Source organism: Heteronotia binoei, chromosome 2, assembly GCF_032191835.1.
Source record: "Heteronotia binoei isolate CCM8104 ecotype False Entrance Well chromosome 2, APGP_CSIRO_Hbin_v1, whole genome shotgun sequence".
NCBI lineage: Eukaryota > Metazoa > Chordata > Lepidosauria > Squamata > Gekkonidae > Heteronotia > Heteronotia binoei.
Genome location: NC_083224.1, coordinates 17,936,294 through 17,957,580, shown reverse-complemented (window position 1 = coordinate 17,957,580; position 21,287 = coordinate 17,936,294). Strand labels below are relative to the sequence as shown.

The 21,287-nt window shown below is 44.7% G+C and overlaps 1 protein-coding gene across 1 annotated transcript; it reads left to right on the top strand.

Moving 5' to 3' along the window:
* Positions 1-3,318: 3,318 nt before the first annotated feature.
* Positions 3,319-21,287, top strand: LOC132567245 (zinc finger protein 345-like). Its single transcript, XM_060232932.1, has 6 exons — positions 3,319-3,535; positions 5,840-5,953; positions 6,588-7,079; positions 7,368-8,927; positions 15,716-15,771; positions 21,219-21,287. Exons 1-6 carry the CDS (start codon positions 3,319-3,321, stop codon positions 21,285-21,287), a joined length of 2,508 nt encoding a protein of 835 aa, XP_060088915.1.

Below are 21,287 nucleotides of genomic sequence, written 5' to 3'. Positions count from 1 at the left end.
TCTTTTCCCACTGTCTTCCACTTTCCTTAGAATTTTTGTCTTTCCCAGTGACTCCTGTTTTCTCATAATATCACCAAAATACAATAGCCTCAGTTGACTCATTTTACCTTCCAGGGAGTATCTGTAAAAACGCTAAACTGTCCTCCAACACCACAAAGAATCAAGTTTTCTTTCTCCCAGCTTTTTCCTAGTCCAGCTTTCTCTCACCCACACAGAAATGGGAAGTACTAATTCACGAATTAACTCGACCCTAGTCACCAGTGACACATCCTTACCCTGGGGTGGCCAAACTTGCTTAACGTAAGCGCCTCATAGAATAAACATCAGATGTTTGAGAGCTGGAAGACGTGAACATCAGATGTTTGAGAGCCACAAGACAGGAAGGAAAGAAGGAAGGAGAGAGAGGTGGAAAGATAGCAACTTTAACTTTAAATGCATTCTTCAAGCTTCTAGCTGGCTTGAAGAAGTGGTTTAAAGAGATACTTTCTCCAAACTGGCCACCGGGCTGGTGAGAGCTTTGAGAGCCACACAATGTGTGCCACAGTTTTGGGCACCCTTGTTCTTGCCCTTAAGAATCTATTCTAGCTCCTTCATGGCTGTCCTTCCCTGTCTCTGTCTCCTGGTTTCTTGTTTACAGTCTCTGTTTGGGTTGATAAAATTAGAATCCAGTGGCACCTTTAAGAGCAACCAAATTTTATCCAAGGCATGACCTTTCCTATGCAAGCTCACTTCTTCAGATAAAATGTGATGGAAGAAAACCATTCAAACATATAAACAGGACTGAAAATCAAATTGGCACAATTTGCACAGCATATAGTACAATGAAGACTTTTTGAGGCAAATTTAATTTGATTTAATTTTTGATTTATACCCCGCCCTATCCCACAAGCGGGCTCTGGATGGCTTACAACATTAAAAAAAACCCCTTACAAAACATCAAACAGACTACATCCAAACTAAATAATCTCATAATTACAGAATTAACAGACACCATGATCCATAAAACAGGAACAACAAGCCAAGTGCACTGGGTCAACAGCTGTATGGATCCCAATTAAGGGGCAACAAGGTTTGAAGCAATAAATGTCAAAATAGTAGATAAGTGTATAAGAGAATCTTTTCTAATTATGGTGAAATTAACTGAGATTCCTTTTTGATGCCCCTTCATTTCCCTTCAAGCATGAAGGTAAGAAGCAACATTTTTTTTCTTTTTAGTTGGCTGAGGTGCAGCATGGTTCAAGTTTCATTGCATTGATGTTGGAACCAAGGAACAGAACAATCTTGAACAATTCCAATTTCTTCGTCATCGACCTTCAGTTTCTGTAATTCTCCACTAGCTATTATTTTTATCTTCCTGATGTTCAGCTGTTATCTTCCTTTGCCACTACTTTCTGCCAGTAATGTGGTGTCCAAAGTTCCCTCTAAGCTGAGTTAGTGTGAGCTAGCTCACAGTTGCTTCGCCTCCAGCTCACACATTTTTGTCTTCGCTCAGGAAGGATGGCTCCAGAGCAAACTAATTTATGCAGGAGATCACAACTTTAATGCCAGCAGCTCACAAAGAAGAATTTTTGCTCACAAGGCTCCACAGCTTAGAGGAAGTACTGGTGGTGTCATATGCATATCTCAGATGGTTAATGTTCCTTCCACCAATTTTCACTCCACCTTCATCTAAATGTAATCCAGGTTTCCTTATGATATGTTCTGCATATAGAGTGATGAAGCAGGGAGATAAAATACATCCTAGTCTGGCACCCTTCCCAATTGGAAACCATTCTGTTTCTCCATATTTTGTCCTAACAGCAGCCTCTAGCCCAGAGTTCAAGTTTTGCATCAAAACAATCAGACGTTGCAGCACACCCATTTCTTTTCAAACCATCCATATCGTTTCTTGATCCCAGCAGTCAAAATCGTTGATGTAATCTATGAATCACAAACTGCTTTTATTCTGACATTTTCTCCTATGCTCCATTAACCAACATAAATTCACAGTATGATCTCAAGTGCCTCTTCCTTTTGTGAATCCAAGTAGAACATCAGGCATTTCTCTTTCAATATATGACAATAGTCCTTGTTGTAAAATGTTGAGCATTACTTGACTTGCATGAGGAATTAATGCAGTGGTCTTTGACATCATTATTTGGAATTGGAATGTAAAATGAGTGTTTTCCAGTCAGTGGGGCATTGTTTTGTTTCCAATTTTGTTAGCTGGTTCTTGTTAAGATTTTGATGGACTCCTTTTCAGTGGCTTGAAACAGCTCTAGTGAAACTCTACCATCTTGAAAGGATTCTGTCCTCCTTTCATCTCTTATTTATAATGCTCCAGTCTGTTGTTCCTGTCTTTTATTAGATACTTCTACCTCTATATAATTCACTCGGCGGGGAAGAAAACCCAATCCTGGTTCTTGCCCTTGTGGCTATAGCAGTTCTGGTGGTGGGATGAGGACTCTGGCAGTGGGTCCGGATCCATCTCTTCAACCTGTTCCAATCCTTCTCTTGCCTCTCTCCCTTGCTGTTGTTCCAGATGTGGGGAGGATCCGTGAAGGCAGAAGCAGAGTTCTCTGAGGCAGAAGGAGCTCCGTCAGAGGAAGGTCAGAGGGCACAGGCCCAGGAGCGTGCCCAAGATGCCCTGTCTTGTGGTAAGGGGGCCTCCTGCCCACAGGGGATCGGGGCATGTGACGGAGTTGCTGCCAGAAATTTTAGGACAGGAGAAAAGGGGAAAACTTCTGCAGACTACATAGAATGGAGATTTGGGATACAGTGAGATAGGATGTCATGATGGCCACCCCACTATAAGGGAAAGTATATATATATATTTTGGTTTGAGGCTAAAAGTCTTCCTTCCCGTTTTGTCTCCCTTGCAGCCAGCGAAGAGACGTTATCGAGCCATTTTCTTTGCAGAGAAATGGAAACACCTCGACCTTTGGCCCAGGTAGGGGGGGATGAACGGGATAGTCAGAGCCTTCGGTTCTTCCTCAGGGAAGCTTTCGCTCCTGCTGTCTGAGGAAGAGAGGCTCTGAAGAGCCCTGCCTTCACCCATACTGGGCTCTGCATCCTGCACCCTTAAAAACTCCCCCTGTCGAGAGTGTCAAGTGATGATCAGTGATGGGGGAATCTGCTTTTTCTTTCAGTCTCCATTTTCCTTTGAGGAGGTGGCCGTGTATTTCACCGTGGTGGAGTGGGACCTGCTGGATCCAGGCCAGAAAGCCCTCTACAGGGAAGTCATGCTGGAGAACTATGGGAGCGTGGCTTTTCTGGGTAAGGATCTTTCATATGTGCTGAAGGTGTGAAGTTGGGGTGGCCATGAAAGTGATGTTCACCATGACACCCCACAGATCCAGGGCAGCTGAGGCCAGTGTTGTGGCCATCACCCAAGCCAGAAAGAGTGTCGTGGCCCGAGGCGAAAAGGGGCTGAGAGGCCTTCAGAAAGATTCTGGAAGGAGCCAGATCCTGATTTCTCAATCGTCAGCCATTACAGCATCCCCTTCCCCAGATGGGATTTTGGGGTATCCTTCCCAAATGAACTGGCAGCAAGTGGGTATCCTTCACAATTATGTCAAGGGAATATCCTTGGAACCTTTCCTCTTCACTTCTAAGCAGCGCTTGTTTTGGTAGAATTCCCAAGCCTGCTGAGTGAGGGGAGAGGAGGGGCCTTTGGGGGCCTGGAATCTGGAGGCTCAGAAGCTCCTTCTGGGGCTGAGCTCACTTGTGGCTGTTGAGTGGCCACACTAGCCTTAAATACTGGATATTCCAGGGAAGAGGGGGTTAGATAAGACCAGCCCTGCTAGATGAGGCCAAAGGCCCATCAGCCCTTTCCTAGAGTCTTCACATGGGTGAATTCAGGCCTCCCTATAGTTGGAGATGGCTCTGAGTGCTTCCTAGGAGCTGTTGTACCTTGCAAGGGTGTTCTGCAGCAAGTAGACCCACCAATTAACACTGCAACCCAAGCGAAAGTGGCTTAAGCTGAACCATACAACAACCTCTGTTATCATGAGGTGGATCAGTCCTCATCCCAAGAGGGTGGAATCGTGTTCTTTTGAAGAGTTTCCATAGCCCAATAAAAGAGAGACAAGTTCTCAGTTGAAGCACAGTTGGTTGAGCCCCACAACAGGATAGAGAAAGTACTGCAGTGAGCTCCGGTATCCCCAAGAGGCAAGTGACCAATGAAGCAGAGAAATAACGAGGTCCGCACAAATTGCTGGTATGAAACCGAATTTACTTTGATATCAAGTAGCCAGCCATAAGCCTCTAAAATGACATAGTTAAGATCATTTTACATCCAGCCCATTTTATTCACACCCAAAACAAGCAGGCAGGCCCCCAAGCTTATCTAACTCAACATCCCCCACCCCCCTTGCTCTCCTTCTACCTTCTGTCTCCATGCGTTATCAGCTCTTGCAAGAAGCTTCTCAAAGAGGCAGAGGCCCTTTTGTTATCTAATACACATCCAGAGGCCTCTATGAGGTCACTGTCTCTAATCTAATTTACAACCTTGAATTTGCACCCACTGAGACAATCTGACCTCGGATAGTTGCTTCAAACAAACATTGTATCCAACACCCTCTTTTTAAAGGCAAAAACATGCTTTCATTCATTATTATAGGGGTATTCATTAATTATGCAGGGATCCTCCTTCACCAACTCCTTCACAAAGAAGTGAGGCAGGGAAGTGTCTGCCACAGAAAAGCCAGGTATACCTGTCCACTCAGCTCTCCCCAATCCTCAGGTTTCTTCAAAGCCAGCGTATTGCATATCTGTATGTCCAGTGCGTGTTCCCTCTGTGTTACAGGAAGGTGGAACAAGACAGACTATTCTGAGGCCTTATCAGGACTTTTTGGCACTGTGTGTTCCTCTGGGATGGGCTTCCAGAGGCTCTTACTCTACTGCAACAAATTAATGACCTTGAGGCCTCCTAAGCCAGTCTTCTGGCTATCTCTTCATGACAATAAGATACACTCCCTTCCAGAGAGAGATGGTGGCTCAGTGGTAGAGCATCTGCTTGGTAAGCAGAAGGTCCCAGGTTCAATCCCTGGCATCTCCAAAAAAGGGTCCAGGCAAATAGGTGTGAAAAACCTCAGCATGAGACCCTGGAGAACCGCTGCCAGTCTGAGAAGACAATACTGACTTTGATGGACCAAGGGTCTGATTCAGTAAAAGGCAGCTTCATATGTTCATATGAGAGGCTGACTTGGTGCTTGTTGGAAAGGCAGATATCCCTGGATGATGAAGAAATTGCTGCACATTAGACAATTGGCCCATCTAAGATGTAAATAATGGCTCAGAAATATCAAGAAAATGCTTCTGAGCTTGAGAAAGGTGGCTGGTTTTCTCATCGGCCGTTACCCGCCCCCCCTAAACAATGGCACCTCTTCCAAAAAGCATAGGGGTCTCCCTCTGTACTATGGGGTTCACGTGGTTAGATCCTGGGTAGATCCACAGAAAAGGTATATTTGGGGGAGGCTGGAAACCAGCTCCTCCTGGCTCTCTTCATAACTGGAAGGAACCTCTCAGTGCAGTTGCAGGACTGGATGTCATGATAATTTCTTGTATTTAATTGTCAAGAGCAGAGAATCAAAAGAGCTGCATGGGAAGTCAAATGGGAGCACACTGGAATCATTCTTTGCCACCTTCTGCCTTAAAATAAGTTTAGGGAGAGGAAGGAAGGGCAGACTATCAAAACAGCTCTGTGGGAAGTCCAGGCAGGGATAAGGTGCGGCCAGCAGCTCAGTTTGGTAGGAAAGAAGTTCTTATAAAAGAAATACAGACCCAAGAGAGAGGAGTGCCTGACTGGTGGCTTGGCTTCTTGCATGGGTGTTGATTGAAAATCTCTTAATTTTGGCAGCTGATGTCGAGGAGGCAGCTGGGGAATTCCAGGAATCTTTGGGAATAGTCAAGGATGGAAATACCAAAGAAAACTATCAAGATGGAGCACAGAGGCAGGAGGAAAGCCACACAGGTAATAGGAAGGATAAGCCTATTCCTCCCTGAATCCCCAGTCCATGAAGAAAGGTCAGTAAACAGAAGAAGGAACAGAGACCTCTGTGTGAACCAGAGAAACCACCACAGGGAAAAGGGAAATGAAAGTATGGCCTTTGCAAAGACCTTCAGTCAGAGAATGAATGTCATATTGCAGATGCTAATGCCCTTAGGAGACCAATTGTATTAATTGCTTGGAGTACAAAAAGAGCTTCAAACATAAAGCAGCCCTTACTTCACATCAAAGAAGTCACACAAGCATGGGGAGCAATGTTCCCTCTAAGCTGCAGAGCCTTGTGAGCAAAAATTCTACTTTTGAGGTGGCATTAAAGTTGTGAGCTACTGGCACTAAAGTTGTGAGCTATTGCATAAATTAGTGTGCTCTGGGGTCATCCTTCCTGAGCTAAGGCAAAAATGTGTGAGCTGAAGGCTAAAAATCTGTGAGCTAGCTCACGCTAACTCAGTTTAGAGGGAACACTGATAGGAAGCCATAAAAATTGTAAGAGCCCCAATCAAGAGGCTCTGATGCAGGAAGCTTACTGCACTTAAATTTAGGAGCATAGCAGACCTCCTTGTGTGGATTCTAACAGAAGATATCTCTCTTATTCCAACAGGAGATGATCAGAGGAATGAGGAGGATGAGGAACTACATCATTTACCACCAGACGAAGTAAAAAATGAAGATGTGAGAAGAAACATCAGGATTCCAAGTAGGCCTCAGAGGCAGAAAGTCAGGCGCATGGTGCAGAAGAGGGATAAATCCATTCCTTGCCAAGAGGGTTATCGCCAAGAAGCAATTCACTTGCTGGAAGAAACATACAAGCGCTTGGAGTGTGGAATGAACTTCTCAGATGAAACCAAATATAGTATACATTTTTCAAATTACAGTACAATGAAAGCATGTAAACGTTTTCAGTGTGGAAAGTATTTCAGATACAAATCACAACTCCTTGTGCACCAAAGGATCCACACAGCAGAGAAACCTTTTGAGTGTTCAGAGTGTGGAAAGAAATTCACCCATTGTTTCCTTCTTAAACAGCATCAAAGAACCCACACAGGGGAGAAGCCTTTTGAACGCTCAGAGTCTTGGAAGGAATTCTGTCACAGTAGCACTCTTCAACAGCATAAAACCATCCACACAGGGGAGAAGCCTTTTGAGTGCTCAGAGTGTGGAAAGAGATTCAGTTGGAGTGGCGAACTTCAAAGTCATCTACGAACCCTCGCAGGGGTGAAGTCTTTTCACTGCTCACAGTGTGGAAGGAGATTCAGTCACACTAGCAGTCTTCAACAGCATGGAAGAATCCACACTGGAGAGAAGCCTTCTGAATGCTCAGAGTGTGGGAAGAGATTCAGTCACAGTAGCAATCTTCAAAGTTGTCTACGAACCCACAAAGGGAAGAAGCCTTTTGAATGCTCAGAGTGTGGGAAGAGATTCAGTGAAAGTAGTAGTCTTCAAAAACATCTAAGAACCCACACAGGGGAGAAGCCCTTTGAATGCTCAGAGTGTGGAAAGAGATTCAGTCAAAATGGTTCTCTTCAACAGCATCGAAGAACCCACACAGGAGAGAAGCCTTTTGAATGCTCAGAGTGTGGGAAGAGATTCAGTCACAGTGGCGCCCTTCAAAAACATCTAAGAACCCACAAAGGTGAGAAACCTTTTACATGCTCCGAGTGTGGAAATAGATTCACTCACAGTAGCAGTCTACAAAGTCATCTAAGAATCCACGCAGGGGAGAAGCCTTTTGAATGCTCAGAGTGTGGGAAGAGATTCTGCCACAGTAGCACCCTTCTAAAACATCTAAGGACCCACAAAGAGGAGAAGCCTTATGAATGCTCAGAGTGTGGGAAGAGATTCAGCTACAGTGGCTATCTTCAGCAGCATCAAAGAACCCACACAAGGGAGAAGCCTTTTGAATGTGCTGAATGTGGGAAGAGATTCAGTCGGACTGATGATCTTCAAACTCATTTAGGAACCCACACAGGGGAGAAGCCTTTTGAATGCTCAGAGTGTGGGAAGAGTTTCAGTGATAGTAGCAGTCTTATAAAACATCTAAGAACCCACACAGTACGGAAACCTTTTGAATGCTCAGAGTGTGGAAAGGGATTCAGTTACAGTAGCAGTCTTGAAAAACATGTAAGAACCCACACAGGGGAGAAGCCTTTTGAATGCTCAGAGTGTGGGAAGAGATTCAGTCACAGTGGCAATCTTCAACAGCATCAGAGAACACACAAAGGGGAGAAGCCTTTTGAATGCCCAGAGTGTGGGAAGAGATTCAGCTACAATTGCCATCTTCAAAGTCATCTAAGAACCCACACAGGGGAAAAACCTTTTGAATGCTCACAGTGTGGGAAGAGATTCAGTCAGAGTAGGGATCTTCAACAGCATCAAAAAACCCACACAGGGGAGAAGCCTTTTGAATGCTCAGAGTGTGGAAACAGATTCAGTCACAGTAGCAATCTTCAAAGACATCTAAGAACCCACACAGGGGAGAAGCCTTTTGAATGCTCAGACTGTGGAAACAGATTCAGTCACAGTAACACTCTTCAAAACCATCTAAGAACCCACACAGGGGAGAAGCCTTATGAATGCTCAGAATGTGGGAAGAGATTCAGCTGCAGTGGTTATCTTCAACAGCATCAAAAAACCCACACAGGAGAGAAGCCTTTTGAATGCTCAGAGTGTGGGAAGAGATTCAGTCAGAGTGGCAATCTTCAAAGTCATCTAAGAACCCACACAGGGGAGAAGCCTTTTGAATGCCCAGAGTGTCAGAAGAGATTCAGTCGGAGTGGTGGTCTTCAGAAACATCTAAAAACCCACACAGGGGAGAAGCGTTATGAATGCTCGGAACGAGGGAACAGATTCAGTCAGAGTGGCCATCTTCAGGAGCATCAAGGAATCCACAGAGAGGAGAATCTTTTTGAATGTTCAGGATATGGCAAGGGATCCAGTGACAGTAGCAGTCTTCAAAAAACATCTTAGAACCCACACAGGGGAGAAGCCTTTTGAATGCTCAGAGTGTGGAAAGAGATTCAGTTGGAGTGGCAATCTTCAAAGTCATCTAAGAACCCACACAGGGGAGAAGCCTTTTGAATGCCCAGAGTGTCAGAAGAGATTCAGTCGGAGTGGTGGTCTTCAGAAACATCTAAAAACCCACACAGGGGAGAAGCGTTATGAATGCTCGGAACGAGGGAACAGATTCAGTCAGAGTGGCCATCTTCAGGAGCATCAAGGAATCCACAGAGAGGAGAATCTTTTTGAATGTTCAGGATATGGCAAGGGATCCAGTGACAGTAGCAGTCTTCAAAAAACATCTTAGAACCCACACAGGGGAGAAGCCTTTTGAATGCTCAGAGTGTGGAAAGAGATTCAGTTGGAGTGGAAATCTTCAACAGCATCAAAGAATGCACACACAAGAGAAGCCTTTTGAATGCTCAGATTGTGGGAAGAGATTCAGTCACAGCAGCACTCTTCAACATCATCCAGAGGGCCGAAAATTTTGGAGTAGAATGAGATTAAGTAAGTGTAGTTATCTTCCACAACATCTAAGAACCCACACAAGAAAAAAACATGTAACTTCATAGCCTAGGGGTGTTGAACTCATTTGTGACAATGATCTGACAGAAACGTTACTTTGTTGGACCGGACCAGTGTGCCATATAGTACAATACCAGGTACCAGAGATATAAACTTTAGAAAGAACATGAGCAAACCCAATTGACAATATTATTTTTTACTCAATATACAAAAGTACCTAAAGAATGAGCAGCCTTACAGTATTTCCTTTATTTAGCAGTTTTGGGTAAGTGACATCTCTTTCTCTGAATTACTACATCAAAATCTGGAATCAATGACTGTGCTGTAGCAATTTTGACTGTGCTGGTTAGGTGTGTATCTGTAAATTGAGAATGTACTCTCGATTTATGGAGAGTTATTCCAGAATAGAGCTGTTCACAAAGGTACATTGTTCCAAACATATATACAATTTTAGAAGCAAAAGTCTTAACATGGGGGTAATTTGGACCCAAAAAACTAATAAAATTTCCTAATGCCAACTTCAGGAAACTTATACTTCCATACAGCATCACACTGCTTCCCCATGTACCTGCAATTTGTAGGATCTTTTAATTGGTAGGTGAGGAGCAGTGTGAATGTCCCATTTTCCCAAGTGTACTGACTCACAATTTGTAATCCAGCTTCAGAATGCCTCCCACCTTAGAGAAATTTCTCCTGTCCATCTCTCTTCCTCCACTTGTCGGCCTAAGTAGTCCTCTTCGCACTCTGAAAATACATTTCTTCACTACACTGGATCAGCAGCATTTTTTCTCCGCAACCATGGATGCATTTTTGCTTGTGAAGCAGGGTTTCTTCCCCATTTGGAGAGGATCACCCAAAATCGTACACATAGAATATAAACTCTTCAAGGGACTGGAGACACTGCCCTTAACAGTAGCTCAATCACCCACAAAAAATCATCAACCCTCCACAGATTCATCAGCCGCTTGTCAATGACCCAACCTCCTAAATTTTCCCTTTTCTTCCACCACCTTGGTGTGATTCATGCACACTAATCCACTCTCCTCCAATTTCAAGTCTGCTCCACCTCCTTTTCTTGCAGTTAATTCTCACTTAGAGATCAGTCTAGAGATGTGAAGGCTCGGGAAAAAAACGGAAAAATTCAGTGGGAAAAGCAAAGAACTGGAAAAACTGAAAAAAAGAAAAGAAAAAAAATTGATTATGGAACGTTTTATTTTAACATGAAGAATAAAATATTTTAAGGCAAGGTGTTCAAATATTTTCCAAATCGTTTCTAAAAAATATGTATGGTATCAGATTATTCTAATTTCTGTGCACTGAGGACAAGTAAATCCTAGGTCATGCCCATACATTGAAACTTAATCCTATACTCTCTTCTATACACTTCCCCCCTCTTCAGTTCTTTTTATGAGAATGAGTTTTTTATTTTTATTTAATACTGTGGAGAGGAAATATGAATAATTGTTACTTCTGGATTTTTAAAAATTATTTTGTGGAGGTTTATTTGTCTGTTCCACATAAACTAGCAAACGTTTCAGGAGATTGTTGCTCCATTTGTTACAATTACAAATAAATGTTATTTAAAAAGTAAATTCTGTTTGTAATAATTGTTTGGATGTACTACATTTGTAATATGCTAGTTGTGATAATGCCAAGTAAAATTGTCCATAGTCATATTTTATGTTTCTAAAGTAACAGAATGACTTCATTCTGGAAAAGAAAGAAAAAAGAAGTGCTAATGTAGCATTTTTTCCTATTTTTTTCCGGGAAAAAAAAAGGGGGGGGGACGGGTTTTTTTCTGAGCTTCAAAATTTCCAGAAATTTTACATCACTAGATCTGACATTCCACAAAGACACATTTGCACCCCATGGTGCGGAGGTTTAAGCATGGAAACTAATAACTAGGAGACCCAGGTTCGTAAGTCCATCTCTGCCATAGAAGTTGTTGGGTGACTTTGGATCAGTTGCTCTCTCAGCCTAACATAGTTGTTCTGAGGACAAAAACATAGATGAGTTAAACGATACCTGACGAAAAGCAAGGAAGAGATACCTTGAAAATAAGAACAACACCTTCCCTCACCCTAACCGGTATATTTCTCATCCCAGCCCATGGATTTCCAGCAGAATGGTTTCCAACTGGCAAAGGTGTCACCAATGCATTTTATCTCCCTATCTCTTCAATCTGTATGCAGAATGTATTGTAAGGATATCTGGATCAGTTTCAGATGGTGGAGTAAAAATTGGTAGAGGATTAACAATTTTATTGGGGGTGGCGGTATTGTATTTTTATGTGTGTGCATGTGAGTCTGTGTATGCATCTGAAAGTCATGCCGACCTCAGATGACTGTCCCTACTGGCGGCATGCAGAATATTCAGAGAGGTAGCTAAATATAGGATGTTTTGGAGAATGTCATTTCAGAGAGTCGCTATAAATCAGAAGCGACATGACAGTACTCAACACACAGTACTCAAGTGAATAAGAAAGGACACTGGAACTTGTGGGAATGTTCCTTCCTTCACCAACAAGTGTCTTTGAGACCAAGAAGCTTGTGCTTGTTTATGTAAGCAGAGAGTGCCAAGAAATCTCAGCTTGTAAAGACTTGTTTGAATAGCAGGAACGGTTACTTATTTGTGACAAACTGTCTGGTGTTTATATTTCTATAAGGTTACCCCATTCCTGTTCACCTGATAAGTCCTAAACCTGAATCCTACCTGACCAGTGCCCTTAAAAGTGAAATAAAACAGGTTATGTTTTTATCATCTTCCTCCTGCGTTATCAAACTCACAGCTGCATGGTTCAGACAGAAAAAGAAGAAAGAAAGGGGGCTGCTCAGCAAAGAAGATGAAATCCTGAGGTTGGGTGAAATCATCATAACATGTCAAAAACTTTGTTCCATGGGACAGCTGTTTTAAGTAGAAACATAAGATGTCCTTTAAAAATGATGAGTATAATGATTATCTGTACCCTATATTAACCCAGCCCCTGCAGGTCTCAGATCCTCGCAAGCAGCTGGTTCTCTTGCTTCCTTTTCTGGGGCTGCTGCTGCCACTGCATCACAACTCCGTTTTGCCCAGCTCCCTCTTCCTTGTTCCTGCTTTGTGTGGGAGAGAATAAAGCCAAGCGTCCCTGGCCTTCATTGGCTGAGCTTTCCTCCTTTGCGATAGGGTTGCCAAGTCTCCCCTCCCCCCCCCCCCGGTTGCTGGCGGGGAACTTTTTTTCACACCCTGAAGTGGCATGTCATGCAGGGGCACTCTAGGAATTTGCAGGAAACTCTAGGAATTAAAAAAAAATTCTATGGTACTATGGTCTTTCTGTGATATCTGTAAGTTGCAAACCTACTTTTGATTTATTGACATTCATTACAGAAATCTCATGGTCAATGCTTTGATCCTATGACCCAGAGGAAAACATGAAATGGCTGGGTATTGCGAACTTTTGTACATAAGCTGATTCATGTGCTGGTCAAAAACATGTGAAGGCAACATGGCACAGACTGAGGGCTATGTGTTTATTTACAAAACTGTAGTCTTCCCTAGAAAAATAACTGCATCTCTTATGAAGCAATCAGGAACAGAGTGACAGCCATGTATAGTGATCAGTACCAGCCTACTATCTGGGAAGTCTTAAGTTCAAAATCCCCAATCAATCAAAGGAAATGTGCTGGGTAAACTTGGTCTGGACACACACTCTAATGCTGGCTTGATATTCCTCTTCTCAACAGTTTGCATGCTTTCCTATTGAGGAAACCAAGCAAAGCAGCCTCTCCTCGCTCTTTCCTTCCTCCCCCTCCCAAAGGGAGGAGGAGCCTCAGCCAGTGGAGGACCTTAGCTCTGTAGCTCTGCTGTGTGATTAAGTTTGCCAGGCTCAATCACACTGCAGAGCTTCTGAGCCAAGCCTGTCTTCCTGCTAGTGACTGAGGCTCCTCCCCCTCCTCATCTTCTGGGGAAGGAGGGAAAGAGAGCGAGCTTCCTTTGCCCAGTTCCCTTGATCCCACTGGAGAGATACAAAGAAAGCATCTGTAAGGCCAGCAACGTTTTAGTCAAGGTATGAGTTTTTTGCCTTGCTACGGAAAGAGTGTGTGTGTTTTGTTGGGCTTGTTATGGATGCAACTGAGTTTGCCTCCCCCTTTATTCATGTTCTCATGAGCCAGTCTCCAGAGCTAGTGCTACATGAACGTGTTTTGTTGTGTGCTGATAAGTGGGGTATGTCTCTTAGACAAAGGAATTTGAAACAGTACTACAGGCAGTACTGTCAGAGGCTGATGGTGACCCACTGCATATAAAGCTTCTATAAAAGATGAAAGTTTTAAGATAACACCTTGGAAACAGAAGAAATATTCTTGGAAAATCAAAATCGTCTGCATTCAAAATATGGTCGGCACTGCACTTTATTCTTCCCGTGAATGGTCTCCAAAGCGCTTTAAGCCAGAAATTGACCCAATGAACTAAAGTAGTTTTGGAACTTTATTTCTTGCATGTTGTACCTTGTATTTATGAATTATTGATAATATGGAATGATATGTATTTTCGAAGTGTTTGCAGAATAATCATTTATATTTTTGAAGTAATTTTCAGGACTTATTCGTTATTTCCCACAGTTATTTGCGGTTTTTTGTATAAGCCCACCTGGGGATTGGCAACCCTATTTAGCCCTGTAGCTTCTTACACACTCAACCATTGTAACCTACAAGCACAAATACGCAGGAGCTTAACAAATACACTGGAGACCTCAAGCTCCAGTGGGTTAGCTGCCTGCGAAGGTGCTTGTGTTAGTTACAAGCTAATGGTGCTCTTGTAGCCTGGGGTCCACCCCAAGCACAGCCCTGTGCAGGGGAGTGACTCTCGAGCAGCCCCATTGAGCTGCATTAGAGGGCAGCACTGACCGTAGCCCGGCTGAAGCCCAGTCTGGGGGGGGGGGCTTTACCGGGAGGGCAGGGAGCTTTTTTTGGTGGTCTGCAACCTTGAATGGCAGAAAATGAGGACCTAAAGAACCTCTTGTTGAGGGTGAAAGAGGAGAGCACAAAAGTAGGCTTGAAACTCAACATCAAAAAAAAATAAGATTATGGCATCCGGCCCCATCACACCTTGGCAAATAGAAGGGGAAGACATGGAAGTAGTGACAGATTTCATATTTCTGGGATCCAAGATCACTGCAGATGGTGACTGTAGCCATGAAATCAAAAGATGTTTGCTCCTTGGGAGGACCGCTACGGCGAACCTGGGCAGTATAATAAAAAGTAAAGACATCACCCTGCCAACGAAAGTAAGTATAGTCAAGGCAATGGTATTCCCAGTAGTAATGCATGGTTGTGAGAGCTGGACCATAAGGAAGGCTGAGCGCAGAAGAATAGATGCTTTCGAGCTGTGTTGCTGGAGAAGACTCTTGAGAGTCCCTTGGACTGCAAGAAGATCAAATCAGTCAGTCCTAAGGGAAATCTACCCAGACTGTTCCCCGGAAGGTCAGATGCTGAAGCTGAAGCTCAAATCCTTTGGCCACCAAATGAGAAGGGAGCACTCACCGGGGAAGACCCTGATGCTGGGGAAGACAGAAGGCAACAAAAGAAGAAGGGGACGGCGAAAGATGAGATGGCTGGACAGTGTTACTGATGTAACAGACACGAATTTGAGGATGGTGAGACTTCGGAAGATGGTGGAAGACAGGAGGGCCTGGCGTGACTTGGTCCATGGGGTCTCCAAGAGTTGGACTCGACTGTGCGACTGAACAACAAACCGTGAAAGGGTTAAAAGAGCCGAGCCGTCGGCTAGAGAGGCAGACAAAGGGAGGGGACAGAAGGAGAAAGAGGAGGGAGGGAGGCTTCAGAATTGCAAAAGGCCAGGAAGATTCCCTCCCCAGTGAGTCGTTTCGGTCTCCAAAGACACAAATTCGAATCTTGCCACGTCTTGGGGGGAGGGGGGGGGTCGTTTAGATCCTTTGCAGACTGGATATTCTGCTCTGTCGGGGGGGTCCCTTTGTCAGCCCCGGGGGCTGCCTTGGGAAGGGGGTGGTGGTTTGCAGGGCTTGCAAGGAGGCTCTTCCTCGGGTGGCCTCTGGGGGATTGGGATCCGCCAGGCAACGGGGGAAGGGGAAGGATGGGGGGTGCCCCCAGGCCTGCCCTGCAGGAGGGTGGGTGGGGTTTATCCGAGATAGATGGCTTAATAGTTCCCTATTTTTAAAAGTTTCTTGTATCTTTTGCACTGTTTTATCAGGTGCACTGAGCTGTGGAAGTCACCTCGAGTGCCCTTGCGAGGAGAGGGAGCAGGATGTACATTTGGTGGAATAAAGAGCCACCATAGTATCCCAGAGCAGACCCGTGGTGCAGAGCGGTAAAGCTGCAGTACTGCAGTCCGAGCTCTCTGCTTAGGCTCCTGGCGGAAGCTGGGCTCAGGTAGCCAGCTCAAGGTTGACTCAGCCTTCCATCCTTCCGAGGTCGGTAAAATGAGTACCCCAGCTTGCTGGGGGAGGGAAGTGTAGATGGCTGAGGAAGGCCATGTCAAGGAAAGGTCCCCTGTGTGCTTTCACATTTTCACGGCAGACTTTTTACAGGGTGGTTTGCCATTGCCTTCCCCAGTCATCTACGCTTTCCCCCACCAGCAAGCTAGGGTACTCATTTTACCGACCTCGGAAGGATGGAAGGCTGAGTCAACCTGGAGCTGGCTACCTGAAAACCCAGCTTCTGCCGGGGATCGAACTCAGGTCATGAGCAGAGCTTAGGACTGCAGTACTGCAGCTTTAACACTCTGCGCCACGGGGCTCTTTTTAGGTCTGTCATGAAAACATTGTGATGTGACGTCACCCCAGAGTTGAAAATGACTGGTGCTTGCACAGGGTGATACCTTTACCTACCTTTATAGTATCCCAGAGGTGATCGCAGTGGGAGCAATCCTTCATGCTGATTGGCTGCTGGAAATACCACACCTTTGGGCCAGCGCTCCCCACCCCCATGATGGGGCTGTTTCAAGATGAGGGCATGTTTTATTTATTTGCTTTAATTATAAAACATAGCTTAAGTCAAGCGCTACCTTTAAGACAACTAAGTTTTATTCAAGGTATAAGTTTTTGTGTGCAAGCGCGCTTCTTCAGACTAGTCCAGGTTTTTGCATTTTGTAAGAAAGGAAATATCGGTCCGTACCTGTGCAAGTTTCTCGTAAGGTTGATGGAGTCCCATTCCTTATACCTTAATGTGGTGCACTCCATGAAGAAAAATGCAGGTGGGTAGCTGTGCTTGCACATGAAAGCTTATACCTTGAATAAAACTTTTTTGGTCTTAAAGGTGTCACTGGACTCAAAACTTTGTTCTCCTGCTTCAGACCAACATAGCTGTCCACCTGAATCTACGTTAATTAGAATCTGCCATTTAAAGGGACTCAATGCAATCAATAGGATGGTACTTTCAATAAACTACGAAATAAAATTTGGGTTGTAGAAATCAATATAGAAAGAAAGCATAACCTTTAAAGCCCTATACGTCCAGGGTCCTGCATACCTTAGGAACCGCCTTTCCATTCCTATGCCCCAGTGAGCACTTTGGTCCAGATCTCAAAACCTGTTGACAGTTCCCAGCATCAGAGAAGTTAGGCTTAGGGAAGGGACGGTGGCTCAGTGGTAGAGCATCTGCTTGGGAAGCAGAAGGTCCCAGGTTCAATCCCTGGCATCTCCAAAAAAGGGTCCAGGCAAATAGGTGTGAAAAACCTCCGCTTGAGACGCTAGAGAGCCGCTGCCAGTCTGAGAAGACAATACTGACTTTGATGGACCGAGGGTCTGATTCAGTATAAGGCAGCTTCATATGTTCATATGTTCAAATCAAATAGAACCAGGGCTTTTTCCGTTGCTGCCCCTAGCTGGTGGAATGAGTTGCCGGAGGAGGACAGGGCCCTGTGAGAGCCAGTTTGGTGTAGTGGTTAAGTGTGCAGACTCTTATCTGGGAGAACCGGGTTTGATTCCCCACTCCTCCACTTGCACCTGCTGGCACGGCCTTGGGTCAGCCATAGCTCTGGCAGAGGTTGTCCTTGAAAGGGCAGCTGCTGTGAGAGCCCTCTCAGCCCCACCCACCTCACAGGGTGTCTGTTGTGGGGGAGGAAGGTAAAGGAGATTGTGAGCCGCTCTGAGACTCTTCGGAGTGGAGGGCGGGATATAAATCCAATATCTTCTTCTTCTCTCACAGTCCCGCAGGGCCTGCGAAACGGCACTCTTCCGCCATGCATTTTCATAACGGTAACACCTGCAGCAACGGGACAGGCCCATAAATACGACCAACAGATCTGTCTCATCATGCTATGGCGATCCTGGGACCTCTTCAAACATCTAACATCGACCATCTAGCTATTTACCACCATTAGAATTTTAATTGTTGTCTGAAACTACTGTACTAGCGCTTGCTGATTTTTTAATAACCGTTCTTATGTTTTTATGTTCCTACTGTTGTTTTTATCTTGTTTGGTCACACTAATCTGATTGCCTGACCCTTAATCTGTGAGCCGTCCTGAGCCTGCCTTCGGTGGGGGGTGGGGGGGCAGGATGTTAAATAAAATAAATACATAACTGTTAACATGACCCAATAAATAATGCAAAATTACATAGCAAGATACAAATTATAGCAAACTATACGCAGGGATATAGTTTCCAGTCCCCAGTAATTCATCCAAGTAACTTTGTGAAGCCTTTTGTACAATGCTACCCTGTTGCTTGGGTAGAGAAGCCCTCTTGAATAATTTTTTCTTAGTTTGGGGGAAAGCATGTGGGTGGGTGCCTTCCTGACCTCAGGGACTCCAGCTTGATCTAGTAGTTAAGGGGTGGTGGACTCTTAATAGTTAAGACCTTGACAACCTCTTTGTCCAAGGCTCCAGTTTAACTGGAGATGTATCCACTAGACAGACTGATCCTCAGAAATCAGAAACCAATCTCACAATGGCCGCAACAGATTTTTAAAAAAGTACTGGTATTTTTGTTGCCTGAAAGACCAAACAGGCATATTTTTAAAAGCTTGATATGTAAAGTACCACAGTGACATTCCTCTTCAACAGGAAACGACGGGGATGTTCCTTCTGATCCACTGAGGTAATTCTTAGGTGATTCTTTACCAGGGTCAGTGGTGGAACCCATTTCTTTTCTTCCTGTGTTTTTTATTGCTGTCCTCTCCCTTTTCACACCCAGGGGAATAAAAGTATCTTTCCAGAGTCAGAGGCAGCAGCCCAAGAGAAAAAGGGAAGGAGATGGAAGAGAAGGACCCCGAAGGCCCTGGAATTGGCAAGATATCAAAGGAATGTCCCCATCCCCTCCAAGTAGGGAGTGGTGCTGAATTCTGGGAAAGAGCTATGCCAGAGATATTGGTTCAGAACCCTGTGACCCCAGATGGAAGCAGCCGATGCTTCCAGCAGTTCTGTTACCAGGTGACTGATGGGCCCCGAGAGGTTTGCAGCCAGCTCCACGGACTTTGTAAGGACTGGCTGGAGCCAGAGAGGTGCACCAAGAAGGAGATGGTGGATCTGGTGATCTTGGAGCACTTCCTGGCCATCCTGCCGCAGGAAGTGCAGGGCTGGGTGAGAGGATGCGGGCCAGAGAGCAGTTCCCAGGCAGTGGCCCTGGCCGAAGGTTTCCTCCTGAGTCAGGAAGAGGAGAAGAGGCAGGCACAGCAGGTGAGGGGCTTTCAGTCGCTCCGCTCAAGCCAGTGACCTTATCCTAAGACTTCCTGCCAGCTATTGTTGTGTGTATGTTAACTGCCATCAGGTTGCTTCTGTATGGCAACCATGTGAACATCATCTCATTAACAGCCTTGCTCAAGTCTTGTAGACTGTAGATTCCTTGACTGAGTCCATCCATCCTGTGTTTGGTCTTCCTCTTTTCCTGCCGCCTTCCCCTTTTCTTAGCATGATTGTCTTTCCTAGTGACTCCTGTCTTCTCATAATATCACCAAAATGCAGTAGCCTCAGTTGAGTACCTGGAGAGCTGAGTAGCTGTAAAAACGCTAAACTCTCCTCCAACACCACAAAGAATCAAGTTTTCTTCCTCCCAGCTTTTTCCTTGTCCAGCTTTCTCTCACCCACATATAGAAATGGGGAATACTAAGGCACAAATTAACTTGACCTTGGTCACCAGTGATTCAGTGTTGCCCTTAAGAATCTTTTCTAGCTCCTTCATGGCTGCCCCTTCCAGTCTCAGTTTCCTGGCTTCTTGTTTGCAGTCTCCCCTTTTTGTAGATAAAGTTAGAATCCAGTGGCACCTTTAAGACCAACCAAATTTTACTCAAGGTATGACCTTTCCTGTACAAGCACAGTTCTTAAGATAAAATGTGATGGAAGAAAACCATTAAAACATAGAAACATGGAAAGGAAAGATCCCCTGTGCAAGCACCAGTCATTTCCAACTCTGGGGTGACGTTGCTTTCACAGCAGACTTTTTATGGGGTGGTTTGCCCCAGTCATCTACGCTTTCCCCCCAGCAAGCTGGGTACTCATTTTACCGACCTCGGAAGGATGGAAGGCTGAGTCAACCTCGAGCCGGCTACCTGAAAAACCAGCTTCCACCGGGGATCAAACTCAGGTCGTGAGCAGAGAGTTCAGACTGCAGTACTGCAGCTTTAACACTCTGTGCCATGGGGCTCTTCATACAAACAGGACTGAAAAGCAAATTAGAATATAACATCATGAAGACATTTTGAGACAAAACAGGAACAAGCCAAGTGTACAGGGTCAACAGCTGTATGGATCCCAATTAAGGGGCAACAAGGGTTAAAGCAATATATGTTTAAATAGAGGATAAGATAATCTTTTCTAATTATGGTGAAATTAACTGAGATTCCTTTTCAATGCCCCATTCATTTCCCTTGAAGCATGAAGGTAAGAAGCAACATTTTGTTTTTCTTTTTAGTTGGCTGAGATGCAGCATATTTCAAGTTTCATAGCATTTATGTTGGAGCCAAGGAACAGAACAATCTTGAACAATTCCAGTTTCTTCATCATCAATCTTCAGTTTCTGTAATTCTCCACTAGTCATTATTTTTATCATCCTGATGTTCAGCTGTCATCTTCCTTTAGCACTACTTTCTGCCAGTAATGTGGTGTCCCAAAGTTCCCTCTAAGCTGAGTTAGTGTGAGCTAGCTCACAGTTTCTTAGCCTCCAGCTCACACATTTTTGTCTTCGCTCAGGAAAAATGGCTCCAGAGCAAACTAATTTATGCAGTAGCTCACAACTTTAATGCCAGCAGCTCACAAAGTAGAATTTTTTGCTCAACAGGCTCCATAGCTTGAAAGGAGCTATAGCAGCTCTGGTGGTGGAGTCTGGGAGTAGGTCCAGATCCATCTCTTCAGCCTGTTCTGTTCCTTCTCTTGCCCCTCTCCCTTGCTGTTGTTCCAGATGTGGGGAGGAGCCATGAAGGTGGAAGCAGAGTTCTCTGAGGCAGAAGGAGCTCCGTCAGAGGAAGGTCAGAGGGCGCAGGCCCAGGAGCGTGCCCAAGATCTCCTGTCAAGTGGTAAGGGGGCCTCCTGCCCAGAGGGGATTGGGGCATGTGATGAAGTTGCTGGGCAGAAGTTTCAGGACAGGAGAAAAGGAGAAAACTTCTGCAGACTACGTAGAATGGAGATTTGGGATACAGTGTGATAGGATCTCATGATGGCCACTCCACTTTAAGTATACTTTATACTTTAAGGGAAAGTATGAAGTATATAGATTCGTTTGAGGCTAAAATTCTTCTTTCCCATTTTGTCTCCCTTGCAGCCAGTGAAGAGACGTTATCAAGCCATTTTCTTTGCAGAGAAATGGAAACATCTCAACCTCGACCTCTGA